This window comes from Dendropsophus ebraccatus, chromosome 4 (genome assembly GCF_027789765.1).
Source record: "Dendropsophus ebraccatus isolate aDenEbr1 chromosome 4, aDenEbr1.pat, whole genome shotgun sequence".
Lineage (NCBI taxonomy): Eukaryota > Metazoa > Chordata > Amphibia > Anura > Hylidae > Dendropsophus > Dendropsophus ebraccatus.
Window position 1 is genome coordinate 135,303,898 of NC_091457.1, and position 24,474 is coordinate 135,328,371.

General features: G+C 44.4%; 1 protein-coding gene across 1 annotated transcript; it reads right to left on the reverse strand.

The window, feature by feature from the left end:
- Positions 1-3,202: 3,202 nt before the first annotated feature.
- LOC138789333 (uncharacterized) lies at positions 3,203-21,461 on the reverse strand. The gene is made up of 6 exons (XM_069967939.1): positions 21,408-21,461; positions 21,141-21,308; positions 19,960-21,049; positions 17,724-18,880; positions 3,356-3,468; positions 3,203-3,278 (listed from the first exon to the last, which is right to left on the reverse strand). The coding sequence occupies exons 1-6, from the start codon at positions 21,459-21,461 to the stop codon at positions 3,203-3,205; spliced, it is 2,658 nt and encodes an 885-aa protein (XP_069824040.1).
- Between the last annotated feature and the right edge of the window lie 3,013 nt (positions 21,462-24,474).

Below are 24,474 nucleotides of genomic sequence, written 5' to 3' on the forward strand. Positions count from 1 at the left end.
AGTTTATGAGTCACCCCTGTGGGGCCTCTGAGTGCCAATACATGGGAGGGGGGGGGGTTCTTCCCTTAGGCAGTCTAGCTAGCAATCTTCCCGCCTTATTCCCTTGCCTGAATAGATCCGATTCGTACTGACTACGATGCATGCGCTCCCTCCGGTCAATCCATAGTTCGAAAGCCGAGCGAGCATTCTGCCATTCTAGCTTAGAATCTGAGGAAGGGGAGCTCACAAAGTTAGAGTATGCCTCGCGTAACCGCCTGCTAGCCCCAATGTATTCGCGGTGGATCTTCTTTTTTAAAGAGGAATGGTAAGCCAGCAATCTACCTCGGAGGACGGCTTTGGCCTGTCATTTCTGTGTTCTCTATTGTCTGAAGCGAATTCTAACCACCAACCCTTAATCAGTTCCGGAAATGCATCATCTCTAGACAAATAGGTCGGGAATCTCCAGAGAAAATGGTCAGTCTTAGGAGCAGTCGTGAGAAACTCCATAATGACAGGGGCGTGGTCAGAGATGACTAAGTCCTTGATGTCCACCGAGAGCAATTTGTCACAAAGCCGTGGGCTGGCCAGCAGGTAATCTAGACGTGACCAGGAGGAGTGCGCATGGGAGAAGTGTGTAAATTCTTGGTCGTCTGGGTGCATGAGGCGCCAGCAGTCTTGGAGATCGGCAGTAGTGAGGACGTGGAGGACTCTGTCTCTGGGTCGTACTGGGCCAGTCTGGACCGTGGGGCTGCTTCTATCCACCGTCCAGTCCAATGTGGTGTTTAGGTCGCCCCCTACTACCTTCCAGGGTATCCCGTCCGCCTGAAGATCAGTGACCACCCCGTCAAAAAAGGCCTTGTTCTCCCCATTAGGAGCGTAGATGTTATAAATACTATATGTGTCTCCGTTGTGGTCTAAAACTAAATGTGAAAACCTCCCGTGCTCATCACTAGAATGAGAAAGTAAAGAAAAAGAGAAAGATGTATGGATGAGAGTGACGACTCCAGCCTTACCATCGAGAGCAGACGAACCGAAAACGTGCCCAACCCACATTTTACGCAACCTAAAGAAATCATCTGTAGAGAGGTGCGTCTCCTGCAAAAGGACAATGTCCGGCTGCAAGCGTTTGAGGTGACGTAGCACCTTGACCCTTTTCTGCGGTGACCTAAGACCTTTGACATTCCAGGTAAGGATCTTTATGGATTCAGCTGTCATCTAAAATATATTAGCAGTTCTAGGGAACTGCCTATGGGCCACATGGGATCGGAACCTTGGGTTAGGCAATTGTGGGGTGAGCACGTCGGTGCGGAGAAAGGCACAATCACTAGATAAAGACAGAAAGCAGAAGATCTTTTGCATTCATTTGGATAGGCAGAATAATCCCTAATGTATGTGACTTCAAAACATAACATAAACAACCTTAGTATGACAAAAGTCAAGATAACTTGAAACATCAACATCCCCTTGGAGTGTCAAAGATGACCCTTAATGTACACTCAGCACTAGGGTAGGAAACTTCCTTTCTTCGGGCATGCGGCGCAGAAGAGACCCCACCGCCCAGCCCATTTTATTAACTAATGTGGCAGCCATAGGGCTCACAAGTCCACGGCACTTGTTCTCCACCAGCTATGAAGGGGCATGAATCAGCACTAATCAGGAGAAGGTCATCTTTGAGCACACCACCATCTATATGTAAATATTGGGAAGCTAAATAAGCCTCTATGGAGAATGAGTGAGAGAGAGATATACAATAATGACAAAAGAAGACGTCCCCTCATAACAGCTAACAATTAACAATGATTCAGGAGACACCCTTAAAACCCCCCCCCCAACTAAATCTCGCAAAAGCAGCTCGTCCCCAGGAGAAGAGGAGAAGGGGGGCGCAATTCCTGAGCGGATAATATACATTACTCAGTCAGACAGGTGTCCAGCTCCTAGTCAGGAGATGGTGACCTCTCGCTGTCTGTACGCCGAGCAGGAGAACGTCTGCGTTTCTTCCGGTCCAGATGCGTCTTAGAGCTGCCAGAACGACCACCAGACCGTCCACTGTGAGATGCGGACGAGCGGGCCTCCATCGGTGAGCACGAACGGCTGCGTTGTTGCCGCTGCGGAGAACGAGGTGCATCCGGGTCCAGGTGCAGGGCTGAAGCCGCTTCTTCCGGGGTCGCATAGGTCGAGGAGGAGCCATCATTATGGAAGACTCGTAAAGTCGCAGGGTACTGGAGTTGGAAACGTTTGTTGGCCTTGTAAAGCGCAGAGCAGATATTGCTAAAAGCCCTACTCCGTTTGGTGACGTCCACAGAGAAGTCTTCAAAAAGGAGGAGGCGCTTCCGGTGTAAGGTGAGAGGCTCGCGCCTTTTGCGAAAAGCGCGTAATAGCTCTGTTTTGTCATTAAAGTCCAGCAGTTTAAAGATCACTTGTCTCGGTCTTTGAGATGCGCCCTCTTGCTGCTTTGGGTCTTGTGAGGGCCCCATCCTATGCGCCCGTTCAACCCTACAAGGGTGTTGGAGACCCAGCGCTTTGGGAAGGTCACGCTCACAGAAGCGTTGTATCTCAGCAGGGAGTATTTTTTCACTGACTCCCACCAGCCTTAGATTGTTGCGGCGGGAGCGATTTTCTAAGTCCTCAAGTTTATCTCCTGCTCTGCCCATATCTGATTCTAAAGCAAGAAGTCTGTCCTCCATATCTTTTTTGTCATTTTCCAGAGAGAGAACTCTTGTTTCCAGCTCATTAATGCGTGTGGTGTGGTCAGAGAGTTCCAACTGCATGTTATGCAATGTGGCTGCTATAGCCATTTCCACAGATTTCTGAATCTCCGGCGCCATAAGCCTGGCCACCTCCATAGCTAATTGTTTGTGGTCAAATATTCCCCCTGGGGGTGGAAGGGGTCGGTCTGCGGCTAGTGGCTGCGTACTGGGAGAGGGGGACATGTCTGCAGCGGTCCCGTTGTTCTGCGGCTGGGTGCCAGGCACAGTGTCCTGTGTGAGCGGGGTCTGTGCGTCTATGGCTGTATCCGCGGGCGCCATGTTTGCAGCGGCGCGCCGCATATCAGCCTGTCCTCCTGCAGCGGGCGGCTGCCGGGGAGTACCTTTCTGGAGGAACTTGTCCATCGTCCGGGGTCGCCGGGACCCGGTACTGTAATGGCGGCTGCCGGTCAGTCGTCCTGGGGGGACAATTAATGCTGGTCGGGCCGGCGTGTGCGGGAGCTTCTGCCTGGCGCTGCTCACATCCCCGCGCCGGAACCGGAAGTCGATGCCTTTGCTTTATGTGTTTTTTCTGAGCATTTAATGCTGCCCAATCTGTATGTGAACATTTAAAAATCTTTCATAAAATTATAAATAAAATAAAAAAAAACATAAAAAGAAACCATACTCACCTGTCTGCATCCTCTGCAGCTGCCCGTCCCTGCTGCCCTGTAAAAAATGTCTCATCAATCACTGGAGGAGGTAAGTCAATGCATCCACCATCTACTGACAGAATAGACAGTTCCTGTGGGGGCAACACATCATAGGAAGCAGACAGAAGTAGAGAACAGGGGAACTATTGGATCAGCAACTCCAGGGAATTAGAGCAGGTATGTTGCACCATTAAACCCTTATCGTCACAGGGCATAAATGGAAGCCCTGGCGTCGTTAAGGGAGTTCAGAGGAGGGTCGCCCGGCGACCCCGCTCTGAACCACCACGATCCTGGGTGCTATCTGCAGCCCGGGACCGCGACAATTAGCAGGCATGGTCCGATCACTGTGTCCACTATTTAGCCTTTTAAATGCAGCTGTGAAGTTGACAGCTGCATTTAAAATGCTTATTCGTGGAGGAGCGATCCCCGCATCTTTACTGGGCCAGGGTCTGCGCAGTAATGGCGCTGATCCCGGCTCGGCATTCTATTGCTCTCGGCTGCAGTATCAGCCAATGATCTGAATGACAGATCAGACTAGGAATACTATAAGTCCCCCAGAAAAATTGTAATAAAAAGTGATCAAAAAGTCGCATATGCGCAATCAAGGTACCAATAGAAAGAACACATCATGGTGCAAAAAATGACACCTCACACAGCCCCACCTCACACAGACCAAAGGATAAAAGCGTTATAAGGATGGTAATAAAGCAATTTTAAGGAACATTTATTTTTTAAAAAGGGTTTTAATTTTTTAAAAGCCATTAAATAAAAGTTACACAAATTACGTATCGTTGTAATCGTAAGAACTTGAGAAATATGCATAACAAGTCAGTTTTACCCTAGGGCAAATGGCGTAAACATGAAACCTCCCCAAATTTAAAAATAAAGTGTTTTTTTTTCCATTTTACCACACATTTAATTTTTTTTCTGGTTTTGCAGCGTACTTTATGCAAAAATTAAGCCTGTCACTGCAAAGTACAATTAGTAGCGCAAAAAATAAGGGCTCATGTGGGTCTGTAGGTGAAAAAATGCAAGTGCTATGGCCTTTTAAGCACAAGGGGGAAAAAAAAGGAAAGCGGAAAAATGGAAATTGGCCCAGTCCTTAAGGGGTTAAAGGAGAAGTCCGGCAAAATTTTTTATTAAAGTATTGTATTGCCCCACAAAAAGTTATACAAATCACCAATATACTCTTATTACGGGAAATGCTTATAAAGTGCTTTTTTCCTGCACTTACTACTGCATCAAGGCTTCACTTCCTGAATAACATGGTGATGTCACTTCCTGGATAACATGGTGATGTCACAATCCGACTCCTGGGCTGTGGCTGCTGGAGAGGAGTTGGCAGGGGGACACTGAGGGACACAGGACACTGAGCATCCCCCTGCCATCATCCTCTCCAGCAGCCACACCCCGCACAGCTCTGGGAGTTGGGTTGTGACATTACCATTTTATCCAGGAAGTGACATCACAGAGTTATCCAGGAAGTGACATCACCATGTTATCCAGGAAGTGAAACCTTGATGTAGTAGTAAGTGCAGGGAAAAAGTATTTTATGTGCATTTCCTGTAATAAATATATATTGGTGATTTGTATAACTTTTGGGGGGCAATACAATACTTTTAATAAAAATTTTCAACGGACTTCTCCTTTAAATATTTTCTATCCATGTAATAACCCTTTAAACTACAGTGTATTATTAGCATAGAGAGAAGTAAAAGAGGGAAACAAAAAGGACAATATACTGATAATTTTTTTGTAAAGCAGATTACAGCCATAACTTGCAACATATGAAATAATCCAGAATGCCTATGCAGGAAAACATTCCAATTAGTTTTCTCAGTAAAGCTTTAACATGAATCACATAAAGATTTATGGGTTAACTTCTGACGCCATGTGTCTTCTGGGAAGATAACATAGACTCAGCCTTTTATACCAGAATAATCATTAATAGTTATTTAAGTATCTGCGAATAACCATTAATATTGTGATTTTCTCCTGGTCAAGGGCAGGTCTTTGGGAGTTGACTTCTCTTTAACTCATTACTTGGAAGCACTGAAAACTCTCAGTAGCTTATTATATGTGTATTAATACTGTTACATGTATTAAACACAAAGCAATTGGTCTATTGTGCTGCATTTTATTGCAAACCACATGTTTGGAACGATAGGTGCCAGTTTTCCTTAAATGAGAAGTCCGGCCATTTTAAAAATTAGGCGGGGGCAGCGGTGAATTTGATAACAAGTACGAACTGACCTCTCCCCGCGCCTGCAGTGAGTGGCGGGATTGGCTTTAGGACACCCACTGGGCTCTGGCACTGCACACACTACGACTTGGGGATGGCCAGCGCTCCAGTCATTGATTGGCTGAGCGGCCAGTCCATCAGCTGGGACAGGCCTTTTTCCATGACATCATCACGACTTCTGGTGGGGGTCCCGAGGCCAGTCCCGCAGCTCACCTTGGGCATGGGGAGAGGTAAGTTCGTACTTGTTATCAAATTCCCCCCTGCTGGTGCCGAATTTTGGAAATGGCCAGACTTCTCCTTTAACCTAAATGAGCAGGGGCAGGGGGGAATTTGATAATGAGTGTGAATGAGTACGAACTTACCTCTCCCCACGCCTGCGGTGAGCAGTGGGATAGGCCTAAGGACTCACACTGGGCTCCAGGATCTCCAGCGCTGCACACACTATGACCTGGGGCGGGGCGTCACTCCAGTCACTGATTGGCTGAGAGGGCAGTCCATCAGCCAAGACAGGCCTTTTCCCATGACATCATTATAACTTCCTGTGGGCACGGGGAGATGTACAGGGGCCAGATTTTTAAAATGACTTCTCCTTTAACCTGAATGAGCAATTTTTTTTTTTTTTATTAGTTTTATTAAACAAACAAAAGTTTCAAATATATCTCTCTATCCCTAATAATATACTAATTCAATTATACATTATTCATCTGGCATCCCTAACCTCCTAATGTTTATACCATATGGGGAGTATTCCAGCTCCAACATGCCCTAAATGTCAACATAATCCGGCCGAATTTTGGCACATGATGTGGGCATGCCCTACTATTGTATCATTTTGGACTGAGGTGGTACAAATCTTTTCTGAAGTCATGTCTGTACCCATACCTGTTGACCACCTGATTTCCCCATTATGGCATCTGGATGAAGAGAAGTGGACTCACTACCACCATATTTTCCTTCAGGAAAGTCTGTTCATGAGCAGGAAAGCTATGGAAAGACTCTTGCCGCCACCAACACCATTGAAATGTGGAAGAGTCAAATAAATGCGATAATTCAATATTAGGAAATTATCTATTTACATAGGAAGTGTCCAAAGAAGTTTAATAAAATTTGGGACACTTAGGGGGACATTTATCAAACTAATTGCGCCTGTTTTTAGTCTAATATATCTAGTTTGCGCTAAAAAAAAATCTAATATGAATTTATGAAGCTTTTTTAGACAAGACTATCCAAATTAGATTTGACTTTTAGAATTAGATTTTTTTGTTGTTAATTAGATCGAAAGTGCGCCAGAATTTATTAACTGCTCAATTTGTTATAAAGTCGCATATATTAGCGCATCGCTACGTCTGCTCCGAACCAGGTGAATAATATTTTTTACAAAGGAGCGGTGTGTGCGGCTGGAGAGTGGTCACTGTAGGTATCGGAGCGACGTGAATGGGCTGTGAGATCTCCATATAGCGGTCGCGTAGTTGAGAGTGGGCGGAGTTAAGTGTGACCACTAAGAGCTGCTGCGGCTGTACGGAGCATGCAGGAGACCGGCTGCTGATGTGTTGGAGTGCAGTGGAGTTGGCTGCGGTTGTGTGCATGTGTGGCCGAATGAGAACGGGTCCATACAGTGAGTTGATGTAAATATATGTAAAATGTAAATAGAAGGATGTGTTAGTAATTAACAAGGTAGAGGCAAAAGTGAAATGGTTAGTATGGAGTAGATAAGAAGTGTGTAAATACATGATTAAAGGATACATAATGAATGAGAAGTACATATGAATGATATGAAATGATTAAAGGTACATAATGAATGATGAGTATTTATGAATGATAAGTACATAATGAGACACTAAAAATGATGGAACATGAATGAATGATGTATCTTTATGGTATTATGTACCTTTAATCATTTCATATTATGTATCTTGTAATCATTTCATATCATTCATATGTACTTCTCATTCATTATGTATACTTTAATCATGTATTTACACACTTCTTATGTACTACATACTAACCATCTCACTATTTGCCTTTACCTTGTTAATTACTAACACATCCTTCTATTTACAGCCGCAGCAGCACTTAGTGGTCACGCTTAACTCCGCCCAATTCTCAACTACGCGACCGCTATATGGAGATCCCACAGCCCATTCACGTCGCTCCGATACCTACAGTGACCACTCTCCAGCCGCACACACCGCTCCTTTGCTTACAGCAGCGGCCGATCATGAATAAGCTACAGCTCCCCCGTACCGCGCCGGCTATACAGCATGTTCAACCTCATGTTTATTGATTAATAATTATGTTTATACAATGAATTTTATCCGCATGTCTGTTTTACCTATGTGCAACACACAGCAAGGAAAAAGCATTCACAGAAAACTAGACTGAACTGGGAAAAGGTGAATACTATTCACCTGGTTCGTAGCAGACGTAGCGATGCGCCAATATATGCGACTTTATAACAAATTGAGCAGTTAATAAATTCTGGCGCACTTTCGATCTAATTAACAACAAAAAATCTCATTCTAAAAGTCAAATCTAATTTGGATAGTCTTGTCTAAAAAAGCTTCATAAATTCATATTAGATTTTTTTTTAGCGCAAACTAGATATATCAGACTAAAAACAGGCACTGGGAAAAGGTAAATATTATTCACCTGGTTCAGAGCAGACGTAGCGATGCGCCAATATATGCAACGTTATAACAAATTGAGCAGTTAATAAATTGAGCTAAAAAAAAAAAAAAAAAAAAAAAAAACACTATCTTTTTTGGACTATTTTTAAGACCATTTTTTTAAAGACACATTTACCATGCTATTAGACTTTAACAGTAAATTGGACTCAAAAGATTAGATCGATTTTTATGTCAAAACATCTTTAAAAAAAATCATTGTTTTAGATTTGTTGGTAAATGTCCCACTTAGTGTCAATGACCCCTTATAGCTCCATCCTCCCATCCTTCAGCGCTTATATCACTATACCTATAACCATACAGGTTTGTGATGACAGTTTCTGCTCTTGATCTATGTTCGAGGTTTGAATCTTTATATATTTGTATTACTTGTACTCGCTTTTGCCATGGTGGCAACCTATATGTATAAACCAACAAAACACAACAGTCACTGAACTCAGGGAGAACAGTGAAAAAATGCAATGGAGTACTCATTTAACCTCTTAACGACGCATGACGGGTATACCCGTCATGCGTCCGTTAAGGGTAAACAGAGAGGGCTCCCGGCGTGAGCCCTCTCTGCAGCGCGCGGTCCCCGGTTGCTATGTGCAGCCAGGGACCGCGTGTATTAGCCGGCGCGGCCGATCGCCGCGGCCGGCTAATTAACCATTCAAATGCCGCTGTCAAAGCTGACAGCTGCATTTGAACAGTGAATGTGGCCCCTCTCCCTGGTGTCTAGTGGGGGATCTCCCCCCCGCGATGCGATCGCGGCCGGGAGATCCGTTGTACTGAGCCGGCCGGGGCTCAGCGTCGCTCCAACGCTGTTCCCGGCTCGGCAATCTATTTAGATGGTCTGCAGCAGACCATTATAATAGAGCCATGATCTGATAAATCATTGCTCTATTATATACACAGGATTGATCTCAATGGGAGATCAGTTCTGTGTATATAGAAGTCCCCCAGGGGGCTTCATATTACTGTAAGTGAAAGTAAAAAAAAGTGTTTTTATTAATAAAAAATCCCCTCCCCTAATAAAAGTCTGAATCACCCCCCTTTTCCCATTTTACAAATAAAAATAAATAAATAAACAAACAAACATGTTTGGTATCGCCGCGTGCATAATCGCCCGAACTATTAATTAATCACATTACTGATCTCGCACGGTAAATGGCGTAAGCGCAAAAAAATCCCAAAGTGCAAAATTGCGCATTTTCGGTCGCATCAAATCCAGAAAAATTGTAATAAAAAGTGATCAAAAAGTCGCATATGCGCAATCAAGGTACCGATAGAAAGTAAACATCATGGCGCAAAAAATGACACCTCACTCAGCCCCATAGGCCAAAGGATAAAAGCGCTATAAGCCTGGGAATGGAGCGATTTTAAGGAACATATATTTGTTAACAATGGTTTTAATTTTTTACAGGCCATCAGATACAATATAAGTTATACATGTTATATATCGTTTTAATCGTAACGACTTTAGGAACAAATATAACAAGTAAGTTTTTCCATAGGACACACGGCGTAAAAATGAAGCCCCCCCAAAGAAAAATAATTGCGTTTTTTTTTTCAATTTCACTGCGTATATAATTTTTTTCTGGTTTCGCAGCATATTTTATGGAAAAATTGCGAAGTATAAATAGTGACGCAAAAAAAAGGGCTCATGTGGGTCTGTAGGTGTAAAAATGCAAGTGCTATGGCCTTTTAAGCACAAGGAGGAAAAAACGAAAACGAAAGTTAGCCCGCTCCTTAAAGGGTTGAGTCTCCATTGATTGCCCCCTACAAAATTTGAATATGCAAAGAAGGGGTCCGTGGAGCCTCAGTTATGAGTCTCAAAACACAGGAATAGCCAGATATCCCTCTCTCCAGAGAAGGAAGCCCGTTGCCAAGGGGTGCCTCCCAGTGGGGAGAACACCAAACCACCCTGATACGTAGTCCCTCAGGTCCTCACTCTGTTGCGAGCATTGGGACCTAAATAAGGAAACACCAGTGTTGCCCTTGCAAGTCAAAGTCTAACTCTGTGGCGAGTATAATGTCATAAGACAAGGGTTACCAAGGCTAGGCATCCATCCACAGACAGCTGTTTAAGGGTATTTGCCCCTCGTCAGTGTGGAGCAGGATTCTGGCTACTGTGGCAATGAAAAATGGACCAACAAAACACAACAATCACTGAATTCAAGGAGAACAGTGAAAAAATCCAATGGAGTACTCATTTAAAAGTAGAGGGCAATCAATGGAGACTCTTAAATGAGTACTCCATTGGATTTTTTCACTGTTCTCCCTGAGTTCAGTGATTGTTGTGTTTTGTTGGTCCATTTTTCATTACCACCAGTAGCCAGAATCCTGCTCCACACTGACGAAGGGCAAATACCCCGAAACAGCTGTGGATGGATGCCTAGCCTTGGTAACCCTTGTCTTATGTTATTATACTCGCCACAGAGTTAGACTTTGACTTGCAGGGGCCACCCTGGTGTTTTCCGATTTAGGTCCCAATGCTCGCAACAGAGTGAGGACCTGAGGGACTACGTATCACGGTGGTTTGGTGTTCTCCTCACTGGAAGGCACCCCTTGGCAACAGGCTTCCTTTCTTCCCTGGAGAGAGGGATATCTGGCTATTTCCGTGTTTTGAGACTCGTAACTGAGGCTCCACGGACCTTTTGTTTGCATAACCTAAATGTATAGTTACAAATGTTCTCAAATTTTTAATAAAAATTAGTAAAAAAAAAAAAAAAAATTGGTTGGGGTCTGGGTGTTCAGACCCCCACTGACCATTAGAAGTGTGTATTCACTCTGTTCTGTCTGCGTAACAGGAGATAGACTTCAATGGAAATGCATGCTTCTCCTGTTGTTTCTAATCGGATCACTGGAGATCTGACCACCCAGGCCGCAACCAATAAAAACTTTTGACATATATTTAGGACATACCAGGCAATGTCTAGGCTAGTAAGGGGGTTAATACCAACTTCTCTAGTGGTCTTAAATACTAAAAAGTTGTTGCTTAGGGTAGTAAAAGATATATTGACAACAGTCTTGTTGGCCTAGGGTATTGTCTAGGTCAATGTTAATATTCTTGGTGGTCTAGGAAATTAAAAGAACCAACAATGTGAAGTACCAAGTAGTCTACAGTAGTAAAGGATTTTGTCAATTTCTACTTTTTTAGAAGGGTCTTTTGACAATAAACTGATAACAAGAGTTCCCCTGCTGAGCTGTAATCACACCTTAAATAACTGAGCAAGCAGCCGGTATGGCCAACAAAAGTACAGGGGCCCGAGGGGGCAGGCCTAGACGCCTACAACGTATCAGAGAGGCAGGACCTACAGCGATGCTGTGGGCGGGGCTTGGTGGCGCTGCCGTCATGAAGCCCCTCCCAGGTGGCACAATCCGCCAACGATAAAAAGCATTTTTCATTGGACCAAAGACCAAGAAATCTATTATAAAGTAAGGTATGAAAACGGCAGAATTAAGGCTTAAGAAAGGGTTTTTCCGATTTAAACTTACTTGTAGGAGATTGCAGGGGATCTGACCTCCGTACCCCTCTCCCTGGAAGATCTCTAGATTGGCTTCCTGACTCCTTTGTTTTTAATCGACCCCCAGCTCCATTCATTCTCTTTAGAGCCACCGGAAAAAGCCAAGTGGCTCCATTAAAAACAAAAGGAGCCAAGTGCCAATCTAGAGATCCCCAGGGGGCAGAGACATAAGGGCCTATTACACTGGTCGTTAAGAGGAGCAAACGAGCGTTCTCAGCGCTCGTTTGCTCCTCGTTCCCTGCTCGCTGCCGCCGCTATTCGGCGCGGCTGCAGCAAGCGGGTGAGTGCGGGAGGGGGGGGCGGGGAGCTGCGGGGGGGCTGCCCGGGTGATCGTTGATCGTCCGGGCAGCCCATAGGATACAGCAGCGTCTGCTGCCGATGCTCCTATTCAACGGAGCGCCGGCAGCAGATCGCTGCTATATCAGTCGCTTGTTTTTCAACATGTTGAAAAACAAGCGACTGCAACGATCAGCCGACATGAACGATGTCGGCTGATCGTTGCACTCTATTCCACGGGACGATTATCGTCCGTAGCAGCCGATATTGGCCGAATACGGACGATAATCGTTCCGTGGAATAGGGCCTATAGGGCCTCCTGCGATCTCCTGTGGATAGGGGACAAGTACGGTTAGGCCAGGTTCAGACTATGTAACTGTGCGGCTGTATTTGCGGCTGTAATTGTGCGGCGGTATTTTTGGTGGTTCATGCGTACGCTGGAAAGTATAGGATATACGGCTGCACAGTGCACACTATGTATGAATCTACGGCCCGATCGTAAACGGACCCGTAAAAAATGAACAAGACCATTGTTTGCGGCTGGACATGCGGCCGAGGATTGACAGGCGGTCCGTACGGAGTACTTCAAAAATAGCCGGCAATGATGCCGAATGCCGATGCCTCTAATAGTTAATATATTAAATGAATAAAACACATTTTCTTTGTAATAAAGTCCCTTTCGTTGGTCAATAATTAAATTCTAACGAATCCATCATTTTGCAATTAAATATACTGTTAAAATAAATAGATATATAAATAAATGTATATTTATATATATATTTATTTTTTGACAGTATATTTAATTGCACAATGATGGATTCGTTAGAATTAAATTATTGAACAACGAAACTGAATTTATTTAATCGAAAATGTGTTTTATTAATTAAATATTAATTAGTACAGGAAGCTCCATTCCACGGGACGATTATCGTCCGTAGCAGCCGATATTGGCCGAATACGGACGATAATCGTTCCGTGGAATAGGGCCTATAGGGCCTCCTGCGATCTCCTGTGGATAGGGGACAAGTACGGTTAGGCCAGGTTCAGACTATGTAACTGTGCGGCTGTATTTGCGGCTGTAATTGTGCGGCGGTATTTTTGGTGGTTCATGCGTACGCTGGAAAGTATAGGATATACGGCTGCACAGTGCACACTATGTATGAATCTACGGCCCGATCGTAAACGGACCCGTAAAAAATGAACAAGACCATTGTTTGCGGCTGGACATGCGGCCGAGGATTGACAGGCGGTCCGTACGGAGTACTTCAAAAATAGCCGGCAATGATGCCGAATGCCGATGCCTCTAATAGTTAATATATTAAATGAATAAAACACATTTTCTTTGTAATAAAGTCCCTTTCGTTGGTCAATAATTAAATTCTAACGAATCCATCATTTTGCAATTAAATATACTGTTAAAATAAATAGATATATAAATAAATGTATATTTATATATATATTTATTTTTTGACAGTATATTTAATTGCACAATGATGGATTCGTTAGAATTAAATTATTGAACAACGAAACTGAATTTATTTAATCGAAAATGTGTTTTATTAATTAAATATTAATTAGTACAGGAAGCTCCATAAGCCGTTAATTCATATTGCCGGCAATAGAGCATTCTGTACTAATCATCACTTTACTTTAATGAAAACATCAAATGTTTCTTCTAATTATGTTATCACAATAGCATTATTAGAAGAAACATTTAGAATTATATGTGCGCTCAGCTGATTGGCTGATCGGCTGAGCGCACATATAAAGAGCCGGTCCGCAGTACAGTGACTTCATTGTGCTGCGGACCAGCGAAGAGGACACATCGGGGTGAGTATACAGCTCTCCCCACCCCCTCCCCAGCACTGCACCCCTCCCAGCAAGGAAGGGGGGTCACTTAACCCCTTCCTTGCTGGGATGGGTGCAGTCTGACATCAGTCTGGCCCCCAAGGGGTTAAGGGGGATGCAATACATCCTCCCTTAACCCCTTGGGGGCCAGACTGTAAGCAGCGATCTGTAAAGATGCTGCATACTGTAAGGTGCACAACACCGCTCACAATGATGGGTGTTGTGCTCCTGTTTGTGTGTTTTTTGTGTGTTTCTCCCTTTTTGTTTTTCAGATATCGGTATCCTGTGGATTACGTCGGATTCCGTGGACTACGTCGATGACCAGCGGTTTTTTTATGTTTTTTTTTAATAAAATGGTCAATGAGGGGTGTGGGGGTGTTTTTATTTGAATAAAATTTTTTTTTAACTTGTGTCTTGTCTTTATTTCTTTACTTTATAGACTTAGTAGTGGAAGCCGTCTAATAGACGGAATCCATTACTAAGTTGGGGCCTAGTGTTAGCCGGTCTAAAATGGCTAACACTAACCCCCTATTATTACCCCAGTACCCAATGCCACCAGGGGTACTGGGAAGAGCCGGGTGCCAGTGGTCCCGGAGCGTCAAAATTGGCGCTCCTGGACCAGGCGGCAGCAGGCTGGTAAGATTTAGGCTGGGGAGGGCCTAAACCAATGGCTCTTCCCACCCTGGTGTTACCAGGCTGCTGTCGTTTGGTTTATAACCCGGCTGGTTATAAAAATAGGGGGGACCCTATGCGTTTTTTTTTATTATTAATTTATTTAAAAAAAAACCCGCATAGGGTCCCCCCTATTTTTATTTAAGACACAAGTTAAAAAAAAATTTTATTCAAATAAAAAACACCCCCACACCCCTCATTGACCATTTTATAAAAAAAAAACATTAAAAAAACGCTGGTCATCGACGTAGTCCACGTAATCCGACGTAATCCACAGGATACCGATATCGGAAAAACAAAAAGGGAGAAACACACAAAAAACACACAAACAGGAGCACAACACCCATCATTGTGAGCGGTGTTGTGCACCTTACAGTATGCAGCATCTTTACAGATCGCTGCTTACAGTCTGGCCCCCAAGGGGTTAAGGGAGGATGTATTGCATCCCCCTTAACCCCTTGGGGGCCAGACTGATGTCAGACTGCACCCATCCCAGCAAGGAAGGGGTTAACTGACCCCCCCCCCTTCCTTGCTGGGAGGGGTGCAGTGCTGGGGAGGGGGTGGGGAGAGCTCTATACTCACCCCGATGTGTCCTCTTCGCTGGTCCGCAGCACAATGAAATCACTGTGCTGCGGACCGGCTCATTATATGTGCGCTCAGCCGATCAGCCAATCAGCTGAGCGCACATATAATTCTAAATGTTTCTTCTAATAATGCTAGTGTGATAACATAATTAGAAGAAACATTTGATGTTTTCATTAAAGTAAAGTGATGATTAGTACAGAATGCTCTTTTGCCGGCAATATGAATTAACGGCTTATGGAGCTTCCTGTACTAATTAATATTTAATTAATAAAACACATTTTCGATTAAATAAATTCAGTTTCGTTGTTCAATAATTTTATTCTAACGAATCCATCATTGTGCAATTAAATATACTGTCAAAAAATAAATATATATATATATAAATATACATTTATTTATATATATATTTATTTTAACAGTATATTTAATTGCAAAATGATGGATTAGTTTAAATTTAATTATTGAACAACGAAAGGCACTTTATTACAACGAAAATGTGTTTTATTATTTTAATAGATTAACCATGAGAGACATCGGCATTAGTGATAATAGCAATTCATGTAAACTGTGTCCTCTGCTTTCCCAGATGTATCCAGAGGTGTTTGCATCACTTTCTTAAGATTTTATTTGTTATTTTTAGTTGAACCAGATTTCAAAGTAAATGACCGTATGTTTTGAGCCGCATGTCTATTTTTTCCCACGGCCGTAGTTTCATCCACACATTTACAGCCGCATAAAAAATACAGCCGCACAGTTACATAGTGTGAACCTAGCCTTAAATCGCGAAACCTATTTAAAGCGAATGTACCATCGGGTACATTTGCTTTAAGTATTGCATAAAATGGCGCTGGCTGGGTGGTGCCGTGGTCCTTTTTTTGATCTCCCAGTAGGAGGAAACCCCTGCCCCTCTGTGACATGGCTCCATTGATTCTAGTCGTGTAACAGGGGAAGTAGGGCAGGGGTGGTTTAGGCTGCTCAGGCACATGGGGGGGGTTGTGGACACCATAGGTTTTATAGCAAAATTTCAACTGTTACCTCTGTAATCTCTCTATAGCTGATACCTTATTCATTGCGGAAGTTAAAATCCTCCAACATCTCCTCCTCTGCATTAAAGGCTGATATTGCTGCGACATTGTGCTACTAGACATCGCATGCTGACTGCAGTTTCACCCACATGCAATGATTGATATATATGCTGACTTCTGAGACATGAATTCAGAGCAAGTGAGCGCCAGGGAGAAAGCGGCTTCAGCCATCTTCTGCTCTCCGGAAGCTGATCATTCTGCCATCATAAACCAGATTTTATCATTCAGAATTCATAAACTTTTAAATAAAAAATAAATTACAAATCTATATAAAACTTTCTAAAAACCCGTTGATTTGAAAATATAAAATTACTAACCGGTAATTTCTTTTCTTTGAGCCTATGACGGCACCCCTGGAGAGGACCACCTCCTCCCATTGGACAGGAAACAGGACCACTGGACCTTTAAAAGAAGCATCTCGCCCCACTCACGCCAGTCTGTTAGCAAGAACCTAGGAGCGAAGGCTTAACAAACATACATGTAGAAAAGGACACACAGCAACAAGTGTAACACATGTGTGCTAGGCAAGTGAAAGTATCTTAGAATATATAACTATCTTTCTATGTGCATAACCTAAATTAAGTGTAATAACTTATAATGGGTGGGTATAGGCGGGGTGCCGTCATAGGCTCAAAGAAAAGAAATTACCGGTTAGTAATTTTATATTTTCTCCTCTCGCCCTATGACGGCACCCCTGGAGAGTAGACTAGGAATATCCGCCTAGGGAGGGACTACCGCCTGTAGGACTCTACGGCCAAAGCTAAGATCCTCCGAAGGAGAGAGCTGCAACCTATAATGTCTGAAGAATGTATGCGGGGAACTCCAGGTAGCTGCTCTACATATCTCTTCTATAGACACTGCGGCCCTCTCAGCCCATGAAGTAGAGACTGCTCTAGTAGAGTGTGCTGTTATAGAAGTAGGAAGTTCCTTATTACCACTTCTATAGCATTCCTTGATGGCCTGTCTAATCCACCTAGATATCGTCTGTGAAGAGGCTGCCCTACCTCTATTCTTCCCCTGGAAAGCTATCAGGATATTGTTATCTATCCTCCATTCCCTGGTAACTTCAAGGTAGTGTATTATAGCACGCCTAACGTCTAACGTGTGAAATAAAGCCTCCATATCGTTAGATGCATCTACACAAAAGGAAGGAAGGATAACCTCTTGAGATCTGTGAAATTCTGATACTACCTTAGGAAGGAAGGCCGGATCAGGGGAGAGTGTGATTCTATCATCTCTAATAACCATGTAGGGCTGAGTGATGGAGAAAGCTCTGATCTCTCCAACTCTTCTAGCGGAAGTGATTGCTAGAAGGAATGCCACTTTCCAGGAAAGAAATCTGATCTGTATCTCTGCAATTGGCTCGAAGGGGGATGTTGTTAGTCCTGAGAGCACCAGATTTAAATCCCATGGCGGCAGCTTGTTTCTCACTGACGGGTGGAGCCTTACTGCTGCGTTAACAAAGCGCTTGACCCACGGATGCTCTGCCAGCTTAAAGTCGTACAGTACACTGAGGGCAGAAATTTGTACCTTGATAGTACTTGGCCTGAGGTGCTTTTTGAGACCTTCTTGTAGGAAGTCTAGAACCAGAGGGATGTTGGGTGGTTCCAGGACGTTAACGGGATGACCAACGAATCGGAGAAAGGTCCTCCAGGTTCTGAAGTAAATGTCCGAAGTGACCTTTTTCCTGCTAGCCAGCATAGTAGATATTACCTCGTCCGAGAGTCCACGGTCTCTCAGTAACTGCCTCTCAAAAGCCAGGCTGTCAGATGGAGGCTCCCAATTCCTGGATGGTATACTGGGCCCTGGTTCAGGAGATCCGTTCGTTCTGGTAGAACCCAGGGATCCGCTAGAGACATCTTGCGGAGCCAAGTGAACCATACCCTTCTGGGCCAAAATGGAGCAATTAATATTATATGTGCCTTGTCCTGCCTGATCTTCCTGATGACTCGTGGTAGGAGTCGAATAGGCGGGAAGGCGTAGAGTAGACCCCTCTGCCATGATTGTGCAAGCGCGTCCAGCGCTAGTGGCTTGTCCGACTGGCATAGGGAATAGAATACTTTGGTCTTCTTGTTCTGACGGGAGGCGAATAGGTCTATCTGTGGATAGCCCCATAGAAGGCAAATCTGCTGGAATACTTCCTGATTTAACTCCCACTCCCCCTGGTGCAGCTGATGTCGGCTCAGGAAGTCCGCTCTGCAGTTGTCTACCCCCTTGAGATGTAGAGCTGAGAGGGAGAGAAGGTGAAGTTCTGCCAGCCTGAATATAAAGTGGGAAATCCTCATTAGTTCCACTGACCTGGTGCCCCCCTGGTGGTTTAGGTAGGCTACTGCTGTCGCATTGTCCGTGAGGATTCTCACATTTCTTCCCTTGATGACTGGAAGTGCCTGTGATAGTGCCAGAAACACTGCCCTTAGTTCTCTCACATTTTGTGACTGTCTGGAGTGCTCCGGGTTCCATACCCCTTGAAGAACTAGTGAGTCTGAGTGAGCCCCCCAACCGTATGGGCTTGCGTCTGTAGTTATCGTTAGTAACTCTCGTATGTTCCAAGGCATACCCTTGTTCAAGTTGTTTCTTTCTGTCCACCAGGATAGCGACCTGAGAGTCTGTGGAGATAAAACAAACACATCGTCTAGATTGTCAGTCTCTCTATTCCATACCTCTAATATCTGTAATTGTAAGGTCCTTGAATGATACTGGGCCCACTGAACTGCCGGGATGCAGGAGGTAAAAAGTCCCAACACTGACATTGCTCCTCTAATAGCGACTTCCGGGTGGTCTATTAGTTCCTGGACCTTTTGGATGACCAACAGTATCTTATTTTCAGGCAGAAAGGATCTTTGAGAAACCGAATCTAGGCATATTCCAAGAAATTTACAATACTGTGATGGGGTCTTATTAGACTTTTCATCATTTACTTCCCATCCTAGCCTAGAGAACACCTCTTCCACTATGGAGATGTCTGCTGTCACTGAGGCCATGGACTCACCGACCAAAAGAAAATCGTCAAGGTATGGGATAATAATAATGTCTCTCTCCCTGACATGGGCCATCACCTCAGCCATAACTTTGGTGAAAATCCTAGGTGCCTGGGAAATACCAAATGGCATGGCCGTGTACTGATAGTGAAACACCGATCCCTCTATATTCACTGCTACCCTCAGGAATTTTTGGTGATCTGGATGAACGGGGATGTGGTAATACGCGTCCCGAAGATCAATTGTGGCCATATAGCAATTATGGGATAAGTTTAGAATAGCCGTGGAGATGGACTCCATTCTAAATTTTTCGTAGGAGAGAGCTTGGTTAAGGGGTTTGAGATTGATAATGGTCCGAAAGGAGCCATTGGGCTTCTTAACCAAGAAGAGGGTCGAATAAAACCCTCTACCTTTCTGGTCCTCCGGTACCGGAACAAGGACCCGTTTATCTATTAATGACCTGACCTCCGTCACCATGGCCGTATGTCTCTCGGGATTAGAGGTAACATTAGTAACAATAAATCTTTCTCCTGGGGAGGACAAAAAAGAAATCTTAAGTCCAGACTTTATTATGTCACACACAAAAGAACTGTTGGAAATCGCAAACCATTCTGAACAGAAAAATTGTAATCGCCCTTCCACAGGAATCTGGCGTCATTGTGATTGTTTCTTAGAGGTATCCCCTCCTGAAAACATAAGACCTCTACCTTTTTTAGGGGGCCTCCAGTCCTTTCTTCCTACTTGGGTGCCACCTCTGCCTCTTCTGCCTCTACCTCTGGAAGGCCTGGTTGCTTGTGTAGAGACTAGTGGGAAGCTCTTTTTCTTATCTGAGGCCTTCTCTAGTACCTTCTCTAAGGCCGAGCCAAATAAGAGATTGCCCTCACAAGGGACCGCACAGAGCTTAGCTCTGGATGTGACATCTCCCTTCCAGTCCCTAAGCCATAGGGTCCTCCTCGCAGAATTAGAAAGGGCTGCCGACCTGGCCGACAATCTTAAAGCATCCGCAGAGGCCTCTGCCATGAAGGAAACCGAACCCTCTATGATGGGAAACTTGCTCAGCAATTCCTCCGTAGTGGCCCCCGATCTAATCTGTTCCTTTAGTTGTGCCACCCAGATTTCTGTAGCCCTTGCTACCGAGGTAGTAGCTACGAGAGGTTTAAAAGTGGCAGTAGTTGCTTCCCAATTCTTCCTTAAATAGACCTCTGCCCTTTTATCCATAGGGTCCTTCATGGATGCGGAATCCTCAAAGGGCAAAGCATCTTTCCTTGTTAATTTTGCCACCGGAGGATCAATCTTAGGTGCTGATTCCCACGTTGATACCTCCTCAGCATTAAACGGATATTTTCTCTTATAAGCCTGAGGAACAAAGAACTTTCTATCCGGGCGAGCCCATTCGTTTGTAATCAATGTCTTTAGACTCTGATGTATAGGAAAGACTGGGCGTTGTCTGGGGGCCAGACCCTCGAACATAATGTCCTGAATGGACTTAGGCTGTGGATTGTCCTCTATGGCCATGGTCTGCCTGACAGCCTTTACAATATTGTCCACCAGCTCAACTGGCATGAGCTTTTTTGCCGTATCTTCCCCCTGGGTTTCTATGGTCTGTAAAAGCTCTCCTGGTTCCTCCAGGCCAGATAACTGTTCATCCCCTTCAGCCTCTTCCTCCTCCTCATCCTCCACCTCCTCATAGGGAATATTCGGAGCCTCCCCACTAGGACCTGGGATTTCCCCAGGAGGGATCTCCACCACGGGATCTACTGCAGGGGGAGTAGAAGTGGATGTGGAAGGGAGAGAGGCCTGAAATACACAGAAAAAAATGTACTATAAAATATTCTCTTCTCTCTCTCTTTTTCTTTTAAAAGATAAAAATAGGAATTAACACACCTACCCGAATCTGCCTCTTAATTAATCCCTTCATACTTCTCAAGAATGCTGGTCCCTGGTCATCCAGCACTCTATTCATGCAGCCCCCACATAAGGTCTTTGTGTAGGAACTACTTAGTCTCTTCTTACATATAGGGCAATCCCTAGGTTTAGCCCTGGCTCTAGCAACCTCCTAGATTAATATACAGAGAGAGAGAGAGAAAAAAACCTATTTAGACTCTAATAAGAAACAAGACTTCATTGGGGGGAACCCCTCTTACCCACACCATACCGCAATGGTCTCAGGTTGAGGATTATCCGATTGTTCAGCGCCTTGTGACTCCATGATATTCTTCTTATTGGAACTTTTGGGAGTTTGTAAAGAGAAAAAAACCACCAAACAGTGGCTGAGTACACCTGTACTAGCAGCAAGCTCTCCTGGATGTACACTGCCTCAGCGACAGAATCCAGCTTTTATTCCTGGCACCTGCTGACAGAAGACCGGCTGGCTCCGCCCCCTGCCGCGGCGCTGATGCGGCACACCCTCCCGTGTGTGTGGAATCCCACCCCCGACAGGCCGAGGCCCGGATGCTGCCGGCAAGGCCGCAGGATATCCTACTCACAGGCCCCAGCGCGTGACGTCATCTCGGGGCGCCGGCGTCCTGCGTCGTGACGTAAGCGCGCCCCGCACGCACGCCGACGGCGGCTGCCAGGAACCACCAGGGCGCGCGCGCGCCGCTGCGCCCAGAGGCCCAAGCAGGACCCAGCACCAGAGGAGACCACGCTGCTCGGGACTGGAGCGCCGGGGTCACACGGGGACCCTCTCCAGGAGGTGCTGGGGCGGAGGACAGACTTGGCCGTGGCTCCTACAGCGGAGACTTATGCGGCCGGGATGACGGCACTATAGGTACGCCGGGTGCCCCAGTCCTAAAAGCTTCATGAAAAAGGAAAAAAAAAAAAAAAAAACCAGCAAGCAGGAGGATATACACTCCTGCACGTCCTGCTCCCATGGACAGGAAACAGAAACTGGCGTGAGTGGGGCGAGATGCTTCTTTTAAAGGTCCAGTGGTCCTGTTTCCTGTCCAATGGGAGGAGGTGGTCCTCTCCAGGGGTGCCGTCATAGGGCGAGAGGAGAAAAAATATTTTTTCCGCAGGATAACCCTTTTAATAACTATATATAGTTATATACTGTATAACTATGTAACTTGGTAGCATTTGCAGTTATATTACTATGACAAAGCCGCTATTAGCCAATAATTATTATTAGCTGGGTGTTATAAATAGCGTGCAGCTTCTTGTGTTGTGTAAGAGCTGGATTTCTGTAGGCAGACAATGCGTGTTTGTATAGTTATCACAAATAAATAAAGGTTTGTACGCTGTGATAAACTGGGATCAGCTCGGCTAGCACTACAAATACAGCGTTCTCAACCCAGAGTGGATGAAGAAGCAGAGAAACCCTGTACTAAAGCCCATGGAGGAGACTTGTATAGGAAACGTGATCTTCTGAATATATATATATATATATATATATATATCTATATATACAGTGGTGCCTTGGATTACAAGCATGATTCGTTCCAGGACTGTGCTTGTAATCCAAAGTTTTAAGAGTTTAAACCAAAGCAAATTTTCCCATAAGAAATCATTGATATGCAGACAATTGGTTCCACACCCCAAAAATAATGTTTTATTATTCTGAATGACATGTAAAACAAATTAAACAAACATTCAGAAAAAGCAGAATATGTGATATTATAAGTTACTGTACAGTAATGGAGAGGATGGGAAACACAAGGACAGAGACTGCAGGGAGCATGAAGGAATGAGCAGGACAGATGTGGGCGCAGTATAGCAGCACTCTCTGTCTGGGGAAAGAGGGGTTACAGCTATGGAGAGTCCTGTCCCCTGATGTAAGCCCCAGCCTGAAGTGGATCTGCTATGATTTGGAAGGTGAGGGAGACTTCCTGGGTCAGAGTACAGGGCTGTAGATCCCACTATGCAGACCATGCCCCTCCTCCACTCGCGCTCCCAACCAGTATAGGGAGCTCTTAAACCAAAGCAATGCTCTTAAACCAAGTCACAATTTTGAAAAACTGTGAGCTCTTAAACCAAAACGCTCTTAAACCAATTTACTCTTAAACCAAGGTACCACTGTATGTATATATATATATATATATATATATATATATATATATATACTGTTACTAATAAAAAAAAATACTTTGGCTTCATCATGAAAATGCTGATTTGGGAGAGCAGGGACACAATAGATACCATGGTACAACCTCTGCATAGTTATGGGGTCTTCTTTGCAGTGTGCCACCCACCATCTACTTGGCACATAACATGGACCTCACGTTATTTGTGTCGTATGATGATGAGGAAGGGCCTAGTAAGAACCAGGCAGAGCTCCTAAAGTTATACAAACAGTGAAGCTCCCGGTGATATGCCACTTACCCAATTCCCATTTAACTCAACAGGAGCCAAGCAAATTGCATTAGACTGCTGTCTATGACAGGAACAGTTCACAACAGTAGTAAATCCCCATAAAAAAAACCCTCTACTGTTCTAGACAGTTCCTGTCACAGCAGAGAGCACTGTGTCAGACTGGAAAGAATACACCACTTCCTGCAGGACATACAGCAGCTGATAAGTACTGGAAAACTTTGCAACAGTAGATTTGAAAGAACAATTTTTTTGGTCGGAGTGCCCCTTTAATTATACACAAATTACAGAAGTCAGAAAGGCTTAAGGGTCTTGCTCCCTCCATACCCCTACCCTCCACATATCGGCTGGAATCTCCCATCTGTGTGATCAGGCTACATTGTAATTTGCTTTCTTGCCTGATACGCAGCTGCCAAGAGGAAATAGCCCTAAAATGGCCCTATAATGTTTACTGTTGCATGTCACTCATATAAAATCTATTAATATGTAACCATTTCATTTCTTTTGACAACAGTCCATCCACGGCCTAAGAATATTTTGTAAATACCATTCCCATTATTGCGGCTACACCGATGCAGCTCTAGAAGCGTCCTCTTGTTCTTTACTAAATATAATTGCGTGTTCTGTTGTAATGTTCTTGTTCTTGTAATGGTCTCCGTCACTGTCCAAGCCCCAATGACACTTTATGAGATTTTTTTAATGTTTATTTAATTTCTTTGTTTTACTATGTTTCGTGCGAAGGAGTCGTTTTATAAGGCTGTACAATAAGATATTGACAGTATGATTTAATTCAGGGAATGGCTGGATGATTCATTGGATCTTGTTAAGTATTAACAAGACTGAAAGGAAAAATCTAAGGAAGGAGAGAAGACTGCTGCTGCTGACTATGCAATGATTTATACAGCCTTAGGCTA

Coding starts and splice junctions, on each gene's coding strand:
- LOC138789333 (XM_069967939.1), bottom strand. CDS start 21,461: ATGGAGTCACAAGGCGCTGAACAATCGGATAATCCTCAACCTGAGACC. Junction 21,050..21,140: donor TAATTAAGAGGCAGATTCGG/GTAGGTGTGTTA, acceptor TGTGTATTTCAG/GCCTCTCTCCCTTCCACATC. Junction 3,469..17,723: donor AGCGCTTTGTTAACGCAGCA/GTAAGGCTCCAC, acceptor TTGCCCCCACAG/GAACTGTCTATTCTGTCAGT.